General features: G+C 40.1%; 1 protein-coding gene across 16 annotated transcripts in view; it reads left to right on the plus strand.

Annotated features, from left to right (window-relative positions):
• Sorbs2 (sorbin and SH3 domain containing 2) overlaps window positions 1-18,736 on the plus strand; it is a 194,703-nt gene extending 175,967 nt beyond the window's left edge. For 14 of the 16 annotated variants that reach the window (XM_059244801.1, XM_059244805.1, XM_059244807.1 and 11 more), the window contains 3 exons: window positions 12,378-12,427; window positions 16,343-16,449; window positions 18,357-18,736. In XM_059244801.1, the coding sequence (XP_059100784.1) occupies window positions 12,378-12,427; window positions 16,343-16,449; window positions 18,357-18,418 (219 nt within the window). In that variant the 3' untranslated portion in view covers window positions 18,419-18,736. The remainder of the gene's footprint in view (window positions 1-12,377; window positions 12,428-16,342; window positions 16,450-18,356) is intronic. The other 2 variants (XM_059244816.1, XM_059244809.1) reach the window with 1 other exon arrangement.
• Window positions 18,737-19,214: the final 478 nt, after the last annotated feature.

Raw genomic sequence — 19,214 nt, forward strand, 5'->3', positions numbered from 1 at the left:
TGTGAAGAGTACTCACTGCTCTTCCAGAGAGGACCCTGGTTCAATTCCCAGCACCCACATGGCAGCTCACAACTGTCTATAACTCTAGTTCCAGGGGGCCTGACACCCTCACACAGACATACATGCAGGTAAAACACCAATGCACGTGAAATAAAAGGAAATAAATTATTTTTAAAAAGATGAAATAGCTTTCATTTTGTGTTATAGGTATGTTTTGCAACATAGGTACTCCTTAATCAAAATTAACACTTAATTTGACCTTTGGTATTATCAAGTCCATTTTAAAGTGTTTGCTCTTTTGGCCTTTTAACCTGTATAGAGGTGACATGGGGCAGTGACAGTAAAGCTGGTAGGAGCAGGTCACAGTAGGGACTCTGGTTGCAATGATGATGATGAAATTGAGAGATTCCTCATGCACATAACATTTCCATCCACCCGAGGAAAAACATAAGTTACTATCAGTTTCACTCATTTCCAAAATCTAAATACTAAGATCAAATCTTACACTTTTGTGTCTGTCACAAGAAGTGTAAAATTGAATTTTAGCCAGGAAGAGAACTTCCATAGACTCTCAAATGAGACTTGACCTACAGGACCGGAGCAGCAGTCAACTCATCACAAAACACACGCACAGTATGACTTCACGTCAGTGCCCAAGCAGACTTGGATCTTGTATGAAGATGCTCGCAGGGTTGAGTTATGCTTGGTGCTGTTTGCGACACCCTGTGAGGAGATTCTGTCATATGCCCCTTAAAATTTAAATAAGTGCCCCATCCTCCAATAGAACACTTTAAATCAATTATTCAGTGGCAGATACTGCGCAGTTAGACATAGCAAAGTTGCGTGTGTGAAGTCTTATTCTGTATCGTCAACCAGAACATGCATCTCCAGCAACCTTTTCTGGAAGACTGTTTGCCTCATAAACCAAAGTCAACTATCCAGAAAACACAAAAGGCCATCTATATCCTCTTTCATGGCCTTTGGATGCACAATATAAAGCATTGTTTTTCCTATCCAGCAAGGGTAGAGCAGGATAAATTACAAATTACTCAGCAGCCCCTCTAGAAGTACTTCTTTTGAATTTGCATTTGTTGTTTTATTTAAAATATTCAAATTATATCATTAATATGCAAATATAAAGAATGGTATTTTGGCTTCAGAAGATCCAGCTTCATAAATTACATTCTTCGGGCTTACATAAAATATCAGGCTTAGATGACTGCATCAGCATCTCATGTCTCCTCCTGTGTGAACACTTACTTTAGAATATTTTTTTTAAACTTTGAAGCAGTGGTTTTGCAAGATTGGTTTCATTCTGATCAAGGGGCTCTATGATTAAGAAATACATTTTTAACACTTATTCCCTTAAATATGTGTACATGTATACTAATCAAAAATACTTTATGCCGTGTAAATGGGACAACTGTAAAAACTCAAAGGAGTGAGCACCTCTGCATGGAGGGAGAATGGTAAATAAACTCAGGGATTGAAACAAAGCTTAGTTATGTGATATTATTCTGTGCTAACCATCCTCAGATACAACTGAAATATAGATAAGAGTCCACGTAGTCTCAGACAGGTAAATTAATATTAAGCTTCTTGGGGTTTCACTGTCTGCCCTCTTGATCTCTATGAAGCTCTGTCTCCTCTTTTGATGCTTAACATATCTTCCATAACTAAGAGAGTTTGGTTGCTCAAGTCAGGTTCACAATTAGTCCAAATGATTTTATGCATTTAAATTTCAAAAACTTCTCCCAATCTAGGTATCTTCCAAGTATCTTCCATCTGTGTCTGTGCTACAGTCTAAAACTGTATTCATCACCACACCTTTCCTGTATTTCCCTGTTGTCGTATTTTCATGTGTTATTATTTTCTTTGTTTGTTTTACTTCATAACTCCTGCTCATTTTTAAGCTGGCTTCCGGTGAACAGTCCTGTCTTCCTGTGTACAATGCTCTGCCCAGCACGGAGAAAGAAGCCCTCCAGGGGACTGCCCAAGAGTGGCTATCCCTCACAGACTGGTGTCCACCAGCAAACCCATTGGCCCCAACACCATCCTCTTTCCTTGACAACTTCTTGGTTGAATTAGAGAAGTTCAGTGCTTTAACCTTACCATCTGACCAGGCCAAACCGAACATCCTAAACCAGGTCATTCTTGAAATTAAGGAGGAGCCCTCTCATCTCCCCCTCTCACTGCCTCCAGCATCTCTACCAGTCAAATCACCTCGCTATCTGTTACCTTCTCCTCACTCAAGTACCAGCTCAGCTGGGGCCCAGAATGATGAAATGGTGTCTCTTCAGGATCCCACAGTGGACACTCAAAGCAAATTTATAGATTTGAATAAAAAGAGAAGGGGCTTTTCAAACCCTACCAAAATCCTTGAAGTCTTAGGCGATAAATTTGTGGCCTCTGCGTGCACCAACGTGGGTGCCTTGCCTATAACTCTTCCTGCCATTGGAGAGGAAGATGAGGAAATCTGTAAGGGGCTTGAATACCAAAGATGGCTGCCAGGATCTCAAGAGCAAGATGTCGTGTGGTGTGACCACAACAGTGCAGAGGTGACACCACAACTGTACATCAAGGAAGAAGAAGAAGAGGAGGAGGACTCTGACTGCTTAAAACATTCACTAGGCATTCGCACACATCCTAGGACCCCCAAGGAAGACATCAATGCAGCAAAACCCAGTAATGAGGTATTTAATTTTGCCTAATTACTGGGGACTAGCCAGTTTTACAATTAGCCAGAAGAAGTTAATGATATCCCTAAATATCTGCTTCGGACACTGCCTTAACAGGCTTCCTTATGAGGAATAGAAGCACTGGAAATTCTGGGGTGGAAGGAATATGCAAACACACATAGTTTATTAAAATGATGGAGGTTTGTATGGTACAATTCCACTCTTCCATTATTCCTTTGTCACTATAAATTTAACTTTTATACACTGAAGCTTATTGTCTTCCTAATATTCTAATATTAATAATGATAGCTATTCACTAACTCTTAGTGTCAGGGGCTATTCTCAGAACCCAACATCTTGAATTTTCAAAACCCAGAGAGCTAGGAAATATGGTTATCCTCTCATTAGAGATGAGGAAGCCGATGGATAGACAGGTTTGTCTGAGTCTAAGATGAGAAAACAGTACCCTTTGACAAGATGGCAGTCTGCAAAACAGAACAATGAGGTAAATGAAGCAAAATGTCAAACAATTGAAATAGTTCTTGATTCCCCTTTTGACTCTTCTGGGGCGGTTGTTTTCTTGAGGTTGGTAGCTACTTGTAATCCGGGCCCTTCCTGCAACTTTGTCTTACAAAGGACCTTGGGCAGTAGTTTCCATCAATAAAGGGAGGACATAACCCGAACCTTAAGTTTATGAACTTCTCTCTTAAAAATAAACTAGTTGATATCCAAAATGTGAATTATCTAACTTCAAGAGCAAGTAAAACCACCTATACATTCTGAGATTTTTTAAATAAAAAATAAAAGTCTGTAGTATATTAATGACTTAGGCATTACCTAAGTCGTTCCTTCCATGATTCCTCTATTTCCAAATAACCAGCCACGACTTTGTAGAAAACAAACCCACTGCTTAGTGACAGAGAGAATTCACTGTAATAAGCCAAGCATGCAACTAAGTCTGTTGTCTAAACATCAAATTTCCCCTTCAATATTACCATTTTGAAGGTGTGATTAGACACGTGGTTTCATTTGCAGGATGTGCTCCTACCTGCGTGTTTCAGACAGTATCCTACACACAGCATTCATCCTACTGAGGCTAGCTTTGCAGACAGTTCACTCCATGCTCAAAGAAGTTCCAACTCTCCTAGCTGTGTGACTGTTTACCTTACTTTAAGCAACTTTACAGGCAAGTTATATGTCATTAGGTACTTTCCTGCCATCATGTTGGAGCAGGGGGTGGGGAAAGCCCTCACCAACAGGACTAATAGAACACACACACACTGTTATTTCCAGCCACCCACACTCCCCAAACCACACTCATTGAGATTTTTGAAATTAAAATTCAACAGGCTAAGTCAGTGCTTTCAAAGCAAGAACACATCAATACCACTTTCACCAAGATATTTTATAATTTTCAAGTTATTAGATGTGGAAGGTACTCTCTTAAGACCAGCTCCCTTCATCTGGACACAATCATAATCACATCTTGTCTTTCCTCAACATTTAAGCCATCTTCATTTGCTTCGGGAGATCGAACTGCTACGTCTTGCCCCAGCTGTCCATTTCCCTCCCCTCAGTTTCATTCTCCTATGGCCTCTGTCTCTGACCTGGCCTGTGAGCTCTTTCAGCCTACCCAGGCCTCCTCACCTCCTCTCCTCCCCAAATACCCTCATCAGCAGGAGATAAGTTCATCAAAATCAAAGGTAACTGCATCTTGAGTGTGGTTCAATTTATTGCATGTCTTTCCATGATGTTCAGTAGATGTATGCGTTTAGATTCATGCCGTCTTACAAGATCTAAAAAGTTACGTAACTTGTGACTGCTAACTTTTAACATCATCAGCATGGCCTCCATCCCAAAATTTAAGAGACAAATCTGCATAGCAACTACACCCATACTGAGAAGGAAAACCTAAAACTTACTTCATAATCAAAGGTAACCACTACATTCTGTTTTAAGCTTCGAGTCAGCTTGGGAGCCATCACATTTAGAGGCATAAGTTCAGTGCCTGCCAACTCCAGTTACTTCTCAGTAGACATGATGCTTCCCATCATTTCACTCATCAGCAGATTCACAGAGCCCAAGATCAGGGTGGTCCTCAACATTACTCGTCTGGGACCCTGCTCTTCCACAGGATACACCAAGGATGATTCTTTGGTGCTGGCCATAAAGCATCCATCTCTAATACAGTGCAGTCCAACAGCCCAGCTGGTACTTAACTTGCCCTAGGATACCATTTTTAAATGAATGATTGGCCTTTAAAAAAATGATATTGACAACCCAAGAGGAAATCAATCTCTCACAGAAAAGTTTTGATTCTAGAAATCAAAAATCTTTCCCTTTAGACTTTAAACAACAGCTCATCCTCAGACTCCATCTTTTGAAAGTAAAGCAAGGGCCTCTGTAGATAAGGAAGGAGTTAAAGCTCGGATGCAACCACATTTCAGTAGCAATAAGCACCAGTCCTACATCCAGCATCCCCAGTAGTCTTCAGAATCCCCATCACCATAAAATGACACAGCCCATCTATGTGATGCTGCTCCAGGTGTGAAAAGAGATCTTGGGAGGAAAGAATAACGTACTTTAAAGACCAATTTCTCTCCACTCTGTTTTCATCTCAGCTAGCAAAAGATAATTAAAACCTTTTAAGAACTATAATGCTGCTTTAGATCATGTCTGAGGCTAAGAAGTGCCTTTTACCCCTCTTTCTGTAGCTCTATTTTTAAAGTCAATATAAAGCTTAATCAGTACATGAGAAAGTATTTCTAGAGCAGTGGTTCTCAGCCTTCCTAATGCTGCGACCCTTTAATACAGTTTCTCACGTTGTGGTGACCCCCCAATGATAAAATTATTTTCATTGCTACTTCATAGCTGTAATTTTACTAACATTATGAATTGTAATGTAAATACCTGATATGCAGGCTGATATGCAACTTCCAAACCTGTCATGACCCACAGGTTTAGAACCACTGCTCTAGAATCTTAGATCTCTAACTCAGAGAGATGTTGAACTCATCATTATAGTAACAAGGAAAAAAGTAAAATTTAAAGGGGTTTATCTCTGCCATAAGAGCCAAGATGATTTCATATAGTCTTTTAGGATCAATGTTTCTAGAATCATGTGGGAGACTAGAAGTATTCACAATAACTTTAAAGAGTCATTTTAATATCTATATGAAGTGACTAATTTCAGGAAAGCAAATGTTTGTTTCTTGTATTTATCTCATATTTAGAAACAAGTGTTGAACATTGATCCCCCACTGAGCTTTCTAAACCTTGTAAATCTATTTCATACTCATAAGAAGAATATAAGTTAACTGAACAAATCTGTGTTTGTGGATATGAAAACAAACTGATTTAGTCTCAGATCTCATATTCATTACAAGGAAAGAAAGCATTGAAATAAAAGAAAAAGATGTTTTAATAGGCATAGAACAGTATACCTAAAATCGTTATAGTAGCATTTTTATCAACCCATATCAACTATTCTGTAGCTCACATAAGAGAGAGAGAGAGAGAGAGAGAGAGAGAGAGAGAGAGAGAGAGAGAGAGAGAGAGAGAGAGAAAGCTCACATCCCATGCCAGCACGGTGGTTCCACGGGTATCAGAAACCTGGACCATCTCAAAATTTGCTGTTTCCTCTTTCAGAAATGTCATATGAGCACAGCTAGGTACAGGGAAGTTTAGTAGCTATGGTCTGCTCTCAAGGACCCTGTGCATGAGTGAAGACAAAAATAGCAATGGATACTGAGGAACATCAAACATCCTCTTCCACAGCCACAGACAAGCGTGACAACCATATACCATCCCAAGAGACTAGAGATCGTGACCACTAATTTAGCCTAAGCTAGAGCTACAATCTTTTTACTAATGTTCTCTTCATTCTAGTCAGATTCTACACCCTGCATTGCTAGATCTTGACTGTCCTGGAAGGAAAGATAAAGCTAACTCATGTAAAGATTCCCCTGTTCACTGTCATAGTGAAGATCTTACTTTGAGAGAATACCCTAGGAAGCTGGAATCAGGCAATACGAAGTATTTGATTATATTTCACTACCTCTCATCCCCCACCCCCACCAAAAAAAATTTCATTTTCTTCTTAGGAACTTCGTTAGAACATTTTTACCTCTAAGAACCTAATGCTTTCCCTAAAACTTGATAGGCAGTAAGCCAAATTTTGTCTTATCTCAACTTGTTTATTACTGCTTGCCACTTGGTAAATACAAAGAAAACAGACAGGTTGAAGGGTGTTTTCGGATGCAGTTATTAAGCACTCTTTTAATAAGGAGGCAATATTTCTGATATGTGTTCTTAGCCACACACATTACATTCAAACACATTTTCCTGCCCGCTTCCCTCTCCACATCTTTTCTTCACCATGAGTCTCCCACCATAGGAGCAGCTGAGTCTGGAGGGTAGAAGCTGTATGCAGATTGCTCACGCTCCCTGTTCCACTAGTACTCATGAGCTTGGCATGCTGTGTGTGCATGGAAAACAAGCCAACCAAGAAGGTTCCTCCTGAAGGCCACATAATGAAGATGAGAACTAACCCACTTCTTATGGATTTTCTAGGCTGACTTAAAAAGCAAGACATTTGTCCTGGGTAAGCCGCCTCGTAGCCCAGTGATGTCTAAGAGGTCCTGCAGTTCACCTGACAGCAGTTCCCACAGGGTAGGGTCGGACACCCCCACCTGCGGCAGTCATCCTGGCCACCCTGGCTCTTCCTTAGGTGACTGTGCTGTGATTGGGTGGTAAAGTGAGGCTGGGGAGGAGTCCCTTGAGATGTAACGGCCAGTAGTTGAGGAGCTACAGGCTGTGTGCTTCCCTGTTGTATGTGTCAAGTTTCTCAAATCCAAAATGGTGCTATCAAATGCTTGTCTACACAAACCAGAGTGCCATGTGTGTGTTTTCTACATCTATTTCCTTTCCATATTCAACTGCTGTTCTCCAGTCATTGTTCTGAGTATGGAGAACTAAATAAAGTGTTGCCCCTTGTCTACTGAGCTCACCTGCTTGCAGTCCTGTTAGCTCCAGTGTCTCTCAGTTGCTAAGGATGTATTTTCAACTGTGAACCATTTCAAAATAGTCTGTTGCTCGGGGGATACATGCCACATTCTCTCCACGCTGCCCCCTGTAATGCTGCTGCTCTCTGGAGTCAGTGTGCTCCCAATTCCCTCACAACTTTGATTGAGCTTTGAGGTCCCTTGCCTCCCCTCTAACTATTCAATTCTGTAATATCTGCAGAACTTGAGAACGGATGGATTCTAAATGGCACCTGGAGCTCTGGGGAAGGCAGCCAAGGAATCTGGGGATTTCCACCTACACATACCTCAGGGTTCCTTTCATGGTCTCTAAGTTAATGGACCCTGATTTACCTTTGGCTGGCCTGCCTCACAGCTATGCTCCGCATTTCGAGTTCTCTGGGCTTAATTTTTAGAGTTCTTTTATCCATTTCATACGTGTAAATAGCGTTTTCTATGTAAGGCACTTTGTGTTTCTTTGTGTAGTCAGAGCTACTTTTATTGCTGAAGACGACTTGTATTGCGTAGGGAGAGGGAAGTGTCAGTTTGTTGTAGATATCCTTAAGTCTCTACTGAACAGCCTACTAGAGCTAACACATATATTTGAGGGTGGAGGGAAGAAAGAGAACAGACAGGGACAGACAAAGAGTGAGTCAGTCCTACAAAAATTAATGGCTCTCATCCGTAAGTTCCCAGGGGTAAGATGACATGCTTTGCGTCACCCTGAGTTTTTTTTTTTCTTTTGCCCATCTTTCCATCTTATAAATTTGTGTCTTAGATTCAATGTGTTTGAGGACCAGAAGATTCTCTTTTCTTTTAATTTATGCAGAGTGTGTTTCACCTTCATAATCTAAGAGGGAAAATAGCCAATAAGCATGGTATTGTTAGTTACCGGAGTTACAGCCGGCTAGTTCTGGCTAATATGAACTACAACTAGCGTTTTCTGAGAAAGAACGGCTTGGGACCCAAGAGCTATTTTTAATGCTTGCAAAGTTTTTCCACATTTGTTTTTAAAGTAACAGCACATACTTTTTAAGGAATTCTCTAACATATAGCTAATTCTCCTGGGATAGATTGAGAGAAGTATAAGTAAAAACTTGGCTTTTAAACTTCCATCTGCAATAGTGTATGTAGTCTACTGATCCCAGATTCTAGGATAGGTTTCAAACCAGCTTCATTGTAAGCAGGGGTTTATGATTGTTTCTGGCTGTGAAAAACAGCATGTGTTTAAAAACATGCCTCTTTTGTATGCATTTTTACAACCATTTTTTAAAAAAGAAAAATCAAAGGATGTCATATGTACTTATGAAAAATTTTTAATGAAACTGTTGCTTTCATACAGTTAATAACCACCGTGACACTAAAAAGAGAAAACAAAAGAAAAAAGTTAAATAATTAGAGTGCCATGAAAGTAGCATGATGCATCATCTGATTTTCACAATTTTCTTGAACTCTTAAAGCCTCCCGGAGGAATATAATCATAGTATAATTCTTGCTCAAATTGCCCTGTATGGTAATGGCAACCTGTTAACTTGAAAGCCGCTGTCTCAAACTCACAGTCTGTGTAAGCCTCTCCACATGCTCTAAGTGTATACTGTTCTATATTTACCTCAGCGTTATGCGTGAGAGAAACGCCTGAGCCATTAAAATAGAAATGAACGTGGGCCGTAAACACCGGTGCCAGCAAGTCATTTCTTCTCGAGAATTGAAAATGCAGGAAATGGGAGAGCATGGTAGGAAAAACAGATCATTATCTACCCCGTGGGCTTCAGAATATCCTTTCACAATCAATCAACACTGAAGGAATTTGACCCACGGTCAACCAAAGGCAAAAACAACTTTTAATGTGTTACTACCACTGCTTGCCATTAGGTGGCAATAGAGTGCAGACACAGAAGCAAAGAGCATTCAGAAGCACTTTGCTTGAATACCCACAGGAAACACGAACAACATCCCTACTAAGAACAAAACACAGACGCTGACCTTAACCAAGTTGGTCCATCTAGTCCGTCATAATACTTCATTCAACATGGGGCTAGTTAAAATCGTCCTTCCATCCCTTTTTAACATGTATTTGCCGTAGTAAACCATCCAATGTCTTTAGGTTTAGAGCTTGACTAACAAAAAGTGAGGGTGAATTATCGCCACTGTGGTTTTCACATGACGAGGCTATATTAGCTAATTTTCTATATAAGGTTGAGGACAGAACTCTTTACGTGCCAAAGGGAAGCTGTCAGTGAAATATCTATTGTTTTATGGGCCCCGTGAGGGGGCAAGATTCACCCTCATCATGTCTCACCCACTGATTTTAGGATGAGGAGTCTGAGCTGAAGGTCCACAGGTCGGTAGCAGACAGTGCCCCAAACAGCAACAAATGCCCATTCCTAAGTGACCATTAACGCTACCGTTCTTCTAGTGGCCAAGAGTTTGTAAACTATATTAACTCCAATACTGCAATTAGACAACTTTCTGCAGAAGCAGGACACTAGTTATCAGTTCATCTGAAGACGATTTGTATTAAAGAAAGGCTTTGAGATGTTTTCAAAAGTCACGATCTTATGAGGTATACAACTTCTCTGTCATAAAAGGGTTCTATTCTGGCCTGAGGATGTGAATACTGTGGGGGAAACTGATGGTTCAGGAGGGGAAAGGAGGGGCCAAGGTTTGGAGGGTGTGAAGCAAGGGAAAAGACATGTTTTGAAAGATGATTAAAAGCCAGGAAATTTCTGGCTCACACCCACAGGAATTAAGTGACCCCCACACTTAGAGATACACCCCAGCTTCCCTAACTGTCAAAGAGACAATTCATTTAAATGATTTTGGAAGCTAGAAAATCAAAGGTACTGAGCAAGTAAGAGTCTAATGATGATACTAAATAATGGACTACAACCTTGAAATTATAGATCGCTTTAAGTTAACTAACAGATTGATTTAAAGTGGTATTCCATTTTTAACTTAGCAGGGAAATAGAAAGGGACTGGAAATATAATACATACATATGGATGGCTTACACTTGCTTCTTCATATATTTAAATTAATAATCTCTTTAATTACAAATCTCAAAAAATGTCTGGAGAATGGTTTGATTTTCTTTTTTTTTTTTTAAGACAGGCACTTCCTATGTAGCCCTTGTAGGCTGGCCTTGAACTCACTAAGGTCTGCCTGCCTTTCCCTCCAGAGTGCTGAGATTAAAAGCATGTCACCATACCCAGCTTAGTCTTCATTATCCTTAAAAATAATGTAATTTATACTTTTAATATTTTATATTTAATAATCTTACTTTATAATTTTAAATACTGTTAGGGATTTTATATTGGTTTATAGTAGTAAATCATCTATGTAGCCAGTAATTCTTATCCACTCTTTAAGTTTAAATTTATGTATTCTATGCATAGATGTTGAATAAAACTCTAGGAATGCTGTTAATAAATGCTACCAATTAATAGACTTAAAGCTTCAAGTTTCAGTGGTGAAAATACTTAATCTGCACTCAATAGACAATATGGATTGAAAGATAGTGGATAAATTTAGGATCAACAGACTCATACTGAAGGGAACCCCAGGGTTCCCTCTCCATCCTTGGACCAGAAGTTTCTATGGACAATTTCAGGGGAAATCTTTCTACATTATGATAATCAGTAATAATTATGTGTATCTAAGCACTGGTCCTGATGTCTGAAGATACGGCCTGATAAACAGCTAAATTCCATTATCATCAGAGTCCAGGATCTGACTGGTTAGCTCACCAGGTAGCTGTAGTTTCACAAAAAATGTTTGAAATGTGAATGGGTCGAATGCATCTATCTCCCAAAAACATAGCATGTGGATGATCAATGCAAATTACACTGAGTTTCCATATTCAACCAATGTGTTAAAGTTCATTTTCTGAAGTATTTGTGTGGCTATACAGGATGCTAAGGCTCGTCATTTCCAATATTATAAGTATCTATTACAGATACTGGTCTTGATGCTTAGTTTAAAAAGAAAGGAAACTCTTTTGAGAGTTCAGTGCACTGGGGATTTCTACCAATATTTCTCTTCTAAGGTAAAGCATTATATGTTTCCTGGATATTGTCCGTTGCATTCTTCTGAAAGTTCTCTGTCTCCCCTTTTGAAAACTGCATGTGCTTCCCTGCCCTACCCCTTACCCCACTGAGAGCAGAGAATTGAAATTCAAATGCAGCATGGGATGTCTGGCTATTGACTTTCTCATCTGTACCATATGTGGCAATGTCGTCGTCTGTGGAGGAAAAGCTCGGAGTGAATGTGGTTATTGCTCAACGTGGCTCCCTTCTTCTTGTCTGAGAGAGCGCTAGAGAATGAGGGTGAATGACGGGGTCCAGACTCCCTGCTTCTGTGACTTAATGTCCTTGTTCTTGCCATATTCCTGACCTTGGAAAAATCAATGGGACTCAACCTTCCCCTAAAGCTGGAAGAGACCAGATTGTGGATGTGTTCAAAAGTTTGAACCTTGGGTATTCTGATTCAAAGCACCCTTTAAAACACTTTAATTATTAAGAGCACAGAAACCCTTTATTTGGTGGATTGTTTTTCTTTCCTCTTGGTTTTTTACAACAGGAAATATTAAATGTCCAGAAAAGTATCATGCTATAACCCAAATTGCCTTTTAATGATACCTGTTCCAGCACTGATAACACTGAAAATCATTTCATTTCAGCCACATCGTCCTATGTTCACTCACGAAAACATTCAAGGTGGGGGGGAACCGTAAGTATTCTTCTTATCTTCTAAATCAAAGACTAACCCTGACCCACAATATGGACAACAGGCGTACCAGACAAAGGACAATAGGACTTTGTAAGGGAAAGGGATCGAACAGTGAATGTGAAGTGTCCCGCACAAGAGATCGCAATGTTCTGCTTTCTCAATGAGATTGGACGCTAATACTTGAAGGAAAACAGAAGGGCTGGAGAGATGGCTCCATGGCTAAGAGCACTGGCTGCTCTTCCAGGGGACCTGGGTTCAATTCTCCACATCCACAAGGGGGCTCACAACCATCTGTAACTCCAGTTCCAGGGGATCCATCACCCTCTCCTAGCCCGCCCCCCAGTGGGTACCAGGCACTCAGAGGTGTAGATACATACATCAAGCAAAACACATACTCACAGGGTGCAGATACATACATCAAGCAAAACACTTATACACATAAAATTAATAAATAACAAAGGAAAACCTTCCAATGTTACAGTGACTCCTATAATTTATAAATCCATCTCTTCCTTTACTGGCTGTATAACTGGTAACCACAACTTTAAAGACAGACAAACCATGTCCTAACATTGTCTTTCCACTTACTGGAATACTTCAAAAGTATACCTAAGCTCTACCTTAGTAGTATAATTCCATGACACTATGACACATGCTTCAAAATGTCTTTCAGAGATAGCAGTATTAAAGCACTCACTAATCTTCAGATACATGATAAAAATTTCCACCACACCAAGAATGTGCCTTTTCAAATGGTCCTTCCAAATTCTCTCTCCTGATACATTTGTGAAATCAACCTGCATGGATCACACATTGCCATGAAGAGTCCCATTTATCTTCCTCTGGCCTAGTTTACAATAAGATACCCAGCAGTTATCCACTTCCTATTGGCTTCTGCCTAGACTGAGTCCCAAGAGACCTCCAGAAGCCACTGCCAGAGTCCTCGGCCTTTCCCTGTGTACCTGAGCCTTCTGCCCAAAATCTGTTCACTTGGGGAAAAATATGCTGACCCAAGACTCTTCTCTGTGGGCAGGCCCTGGTGTGGAACTGGTGTTTTCAGCACCAAGAGTCCCTCCTTGGTCTCCATGGTTAAAAACACACCCTTCAGAACTCATCACTCTCTGAAAGTGCCTCTCGCACAGTGTGGCCAGGAAGGTATTCCTAGGAAGAGGTCTTTATCCCAAACAGACTAGGTTAGAAGTAATAATCACTGAAAAACCTCACCTAGTTGGAAAAACTTAAGGACGACTTGTAATAATGTTTCTGTTGCTCGTTTACATGTGCAAACAATGATAGGATTACATCACAAAAAAATACACTCCAGGGTATGTAGGGTGACGACATGGCTAGCATGTTCTACTAAACAGCGTTCGAGGCATATGAACAAGTAGTGCTCTGTTGTGTCCTATGCAGCGTGGTCATTTGGCTGTTCTAATATCACATAGCCCACAGGTAGGAACAATACACTTTCAAACCTTGCCTTAGATGTTATTCTTTATCAAATTTATGTTTCGTTGCTGCCTGAATTAGAGGGATTATGGAAGGTTAGATAATTGCATATATTTAGAAAAGTATTTTGTGAAGCAAAAGTAGAAACCTAAGCTACTTTGCTGTGGTTCAGTTTAGGGACAATAAAAGGTGCAGGTTATAGTTTTGAGTTTGGCTCAGCATTTCTTAAGTGACAAATTTATTTTTGAGGCAATCTTGACCCCTCCACCACCATTATCTCACCAACTTATTTCAAGGCAACATTTTTTTTTTATTTTAATTGGGCTGCATTTCCTGTCATGCAACACTGATTTGAAAACCAGCAGAGGTAGAAGGATTTCCAGGAAGGTTTGTTTGTGTTTCCATGAAACCTTTTTCTGTGTGATCTAATTAAACCGCTATGGTAAATAAATTCTGACAAGAGTACTTGGCTTTCCTTATATAAAAATGAGCTGGAAGTCCATGCCAATTCTGGTTTATTAGCTCTGAGGACCCTGAGAGTCTTCAAGCAGCTGGAGTCTGTGGCCTTAAATAGACCTGTAAGTGGTTGGAGTTACGCCTCAGTCAGGTTAGAGCCTGAGAAGCTCAATGAGAGACTCTGCTTTCCCAAAGCAACTGCAGAGTACGTCCATCAACACAGCAGCCAGGGGTGACCGTGTCCCTCCAGCTCGAGAATGGACAAAGAGCCTTGCTGAAATCCCCTTGCCCTGTGAACATCCCAAATCACATCATTCTATCACCAACAGCCTCAGACGCTAACCAACACGCGAACAACAAAATGGTTTTCCTCTTCTCCTAAGGCTGGACCCAGGCAAACGTCCTAGTGAGGTGGCCCCTGCCAGTCTCGCTTGGCACCTCTTCTAGGGTCTGGCTCTGTTTCTATCCATGACCGGAAGCTGAAGCCCCTCCCAACAAAAGACGTCAGAGGACTTGAAAGAGCTCAAAGAATATCAATGGCTAAAATTGCCCACTAGAAGGGAACATTATTAACTAGGGAAGAAATCTCTAATGTGGGGATTTCAGGGTTGGATGCCAGGCTAGGGAAGATGATGGTTTTTACAGAGAGGCAAAGCTCTTTCATACAACTCCCTGAAGCCAATTTTATCTATATCCCATGATCAGGAGACAAAAACAGAGAGGGAATCAGTGAAGCTGTTGCACATTTATAGCACGATGTTTCAATTTAAATACCAGAGTAGCCTTAGTCTACCAAAATATGATTGTTCTGACTTGAAAAAGTAATCAGAAATAAAGCATTCTTGTTCCAAAGTAGAATTCAGTGTCATCTACTTTTTAACAATGGCCTAAAATAAATCTAAAGGGCCAGAATGTTGTTATTGTTTTCTTACATTAGCACAATTATATGACAATTATAAAAAGCAATAGAAACAAATTTATCAGTCTTTTTAATCCTCTGATCATACCAGTGACAAATAAGTGATATCATAAAAATTTCCCACTGACTACATATCAAATTCTTTCCAGCCTTCTTAGCCTCTAAAAGGACAGTCTTTACTTTCCCAAGGACTGGTCCATTCTAATAGTCACAAGATTTAATAGTCATAAAAGTCAATGCCAAATATATTCAGTATTCAAACACATGATAGATAAATGTCATCATCTCTCTATCAAAGAGTTCAGACAAGGAAAAAAAAGATGGCAGCATTCTTTCCATAATTCTCTCTCACACATGATTATTTCAAAGGAGACTTTTTAATGCAAGCACAGTTTTTTCCTGGAGACATTTTTAAAAGTCCAGGATCTGCTAGCTGAGCCAGGCCAGGGATGGCCATGCAGAAAGCCTCACCTATGATTCAAGGTCATAGGTGAGTTGCATGAAATCGTCACATTTCAAATCTGATTCAGATTATAAAACTAATCTTCCTTAAAGGGTTTCCTATGATAAATACATAGTCTTCCTTTTATAATAATTCCCACATCATTTACAAAATGTGTGTCTGAAGCATTTTGTACAACTCAATTTAGAACCATTTGAGAATTCCATTTCCAAGTCTCCATTTATGAGTACAGCTAGCTAAATCTGTAATCCATTTTAATGTGGTTGTCCAATACAGATACCATTTATTTTAGATTCTCTATCATTATGTAGCACCTGAATGACAAACATTATATGTCTAGACAATTTAGATGCAGGTCTGGCCTGCAAATATCAGAATGCTTTTTCTGAATTCATGAATATTATAATCTTTCCTGAATATTTTTCATTGTAAGTTTGAAATGTTATTAAAGTGTTGTGATTCCCATGAGAATCTGAATGTTACTATTGACTTTACATGTTTCGCAGAGATTTAACATTCCTAACACAGCACATTGACAATAGAAATGTTAGAGCTGAAATGAGTATTATGCTAATTTCTATAACTTCATGAAGATACGAAATAAACATGCCCGTTTGTCCTGTTTAAGGTTTCAGGCTCTGTATAACTATACTCCTAGGAATGAAGATGAGCTGGAACTCCGAGAAAGTGATGTCGTTGATGTGATGGAAAAGTGTGACGATGGATGGTTTGTGGGTATGTGCTCAGTTTTTCTCAGACACGTCTGGCTGTTTCATCATTTGTTTAAATTTGCTCACTTGCATGGGTCACTAGGAGAGTCAATCTCTTTTCAATTAATGGTGTACTATATATCCCAAGGTCACTGCATTTTAATAAAGTGTAGCATTTACTGCTGTGGGTATATGTGATTTTCTGCTTGTTTTATTTCAACCCAACTAGGAAATTTTCTTTAAATAGCACCAACTAGCAATGGCTGTGATGTCACAATAACAATTACAAAAACACCAGATGTTCCCAGGCGGGAAATACCTTTGCTCTGTTCGATGGAAAAATGTTAGCTGTCAACAGGGGCAACGTCATTTGATGGGGAGCAAGATGAAAAGGAGACTGACCCATTTGCTAGGACTGATGTAGCCCATCATGAAAGTCTAGGGATCCTTCTCCGCTTCAGTTAGCAGAAGAGAGACTTACCTTTGTTGCCGCTTCAAAGGCAAGCCCAGAGTTACCATCCTATAGACTGAAAGCTCTGTCATGGAGTACCTGCTTAACATCCGCCACTGCTCAACTGTCCAGTCCCCAGCACAAGAAGCGGGGGAGGGAGAGGAGCAAGGAGATGAAGAGGAGGAGGAGACAACTTGAGGTCTTCTAAGAAAATGTTAGTAGACAAAAGTATACACCCAGATGCAAAGGAAAGAGGTGACAAGGAAAAGTGTAGGGAGGGCTGGAGAGAATTAAGAAGATCTGGGTTCCATTCTCAGCACCCACATGGTGGCTATTAACTGTCTATAACTGCAGTTTCAGAGGCATCTGATACCCGTTCTGGTCTCCATACGTACTGTGTACATGTGGAGCAATAGACATACATTCAGGCAAAAATACCCATACACATAAAATCTTTTTAAAAATAAAAGTGTGAGGATGAAATCTTTCTCTAGACTAGTCCAGCAGTGGCGAGCTAATGAAAGAACTGAGGTCACACGGGCAGATGCATGCCTTAGATTCTGTTATTTCTATTAATCCCCATCTACAAAAAGAGAAGTGGTATACATACATGATTTGTAGGGGTTGTAAACAAGCCAATAAATTACAGAATGTTAATGAGAAATGAAATTTTAGAGGCCCTACCCAATCTGCTATGATAAAATACAAAATAATTTATTGTAAAGACTTTATAGAAAATATCCGAAGAATTGTGGCATATGAAACCAAAGAGGACCATAAGAATAGCCATGCATGCCCTTGGTTTAACTGCCCTTGTTAGACATCATCCTCAATGGTTGAGCTCCGTTGAGCTCCATTCCACATACCCACACCAAGTAGTAGCCAATCTTCTACTTTTTTTAAAATTTAGTGATTTATTTTTAATTTCTCAGAAGTCTCTGTTTAGTTAAGAAGTGTGACTGCTTTTTTAGTGAGTGAGGTAGCACTGAGCATGAGATTGTAATACTTGTGATATTGGCTGTGTCCCCTCTAGTGGCCATGTGACACCACAGAGGAGGCCTCCTGCTCCTGAACCAACCCTTACTCCTGTGTGTATTCCTTACTCAGTCATCTTATCCCACTGCAAGCCTCAGAGCTATCTTTTAGTCCTTGTTTGGCATCGTGGTGACCTGAGTCCTAGTGCCCAGCTTTCTACGCAGTTGTCTGTCTCTCTAGATTGGGATACTGGGATTCTCCATTTAGCTCAATGTGATGGAAATCTATCATGTATGCAAATGCAACAATAACAACATCAGGCAAGACAATTAAACTGCCGGCTTTCTCTTTTAATTGTCCTAAAGTGAGTTTTCTTTATTCCTTCCCATACTATTTAGGGCTTGCTCTCTCAGTGAACCCTTGTAGTTGGAGAGTCTTCAAGCAGACGTAGTACCTGACATTTCATTGCTGTTACACACCTTTTCATTTATTGCCTCTGTTTTCAGGAACTTCAAGAAGAACCAAATTCTTTGGTACTTTTCCCGGGAACTACGTCAAGAGGCTGTGAATCACCTCCCTCCTTATTTACTCCACATGTCAGCAACACATCTGCGTAACTCACCTTGGAACATCCTGTCGCTGCCATGCCTTATGGTTTCCCATAGGCCATCACCATCTCCACCTGCTGCCACCAAATCACCAGCAGTGACTGCCGCTGTGAGCCTTGGGGAGGCTGGGAGCCTTAGGGAAATGTGGCAAACTTACACCCACATAAATGCCGTTTCCTGCTTTCTGTCCTGAACTTTGAAACGTTTGTGTGTGGAATCAGAATGGAAGTCATCATACTCAAAAAGAGTGGAATAGTTAAGGCAGAAAGAAAGAAAAGAAAAAAAGAAAGAAAAGAAAAGAAAGAAAGAAAGAAAGAAAGAAAGAAAGAAAGAAAGAAAGAAAGAAAGAAAGAAAGAAAGAGAAGAGAAGAGAAGAGACTCCAGGAGGCTGTCTGGTCTCATGGCTGTACGTCCACCTCTCTGGAAGGTGTTCTGGCCTCAGGAAGCCAGTTTTCTGAAATGCTGTGGTTTGCATTTTCACTCTCAGCTTGGCAGTATATTTTCCTTTCACAAGTTTGCCTAGTGCCCTGGGTTTACACTATATGACAACTATGCTTCAGCTCTTGTTTGCCTGCACTTGCTATATATTGTTTTATGCACAGTGATTATAAAATCTAGAGTGAGTAGGAAAGTTAATAGGGATGGTTGTGATTTTTGTTGATTGCATTAAGTTTTCACCTAGGAAAACTAGGTCTTTCCTGCCCATTTTTTTGTGTACTTACTAGAAGTGCAAACAGTGAGTGATTAAGAGCCATT

The sequence above is a fragment of the Peromyscus eremicus genome, chromosome 17, assembly GCF_949786415.1.
Source record: "Peromyscus eremicus chromosome 17, PerEre_H2_v1, whole genome shotgun sequence".
In the NCBI taxonomy this organism is placed as follows: domain Eukaryota; kingdom Metazoa; phylum Chordata; class Mammalia; order Rodentia; family Cricetidae; genus Peromyscus; species Peromyscus eremicus.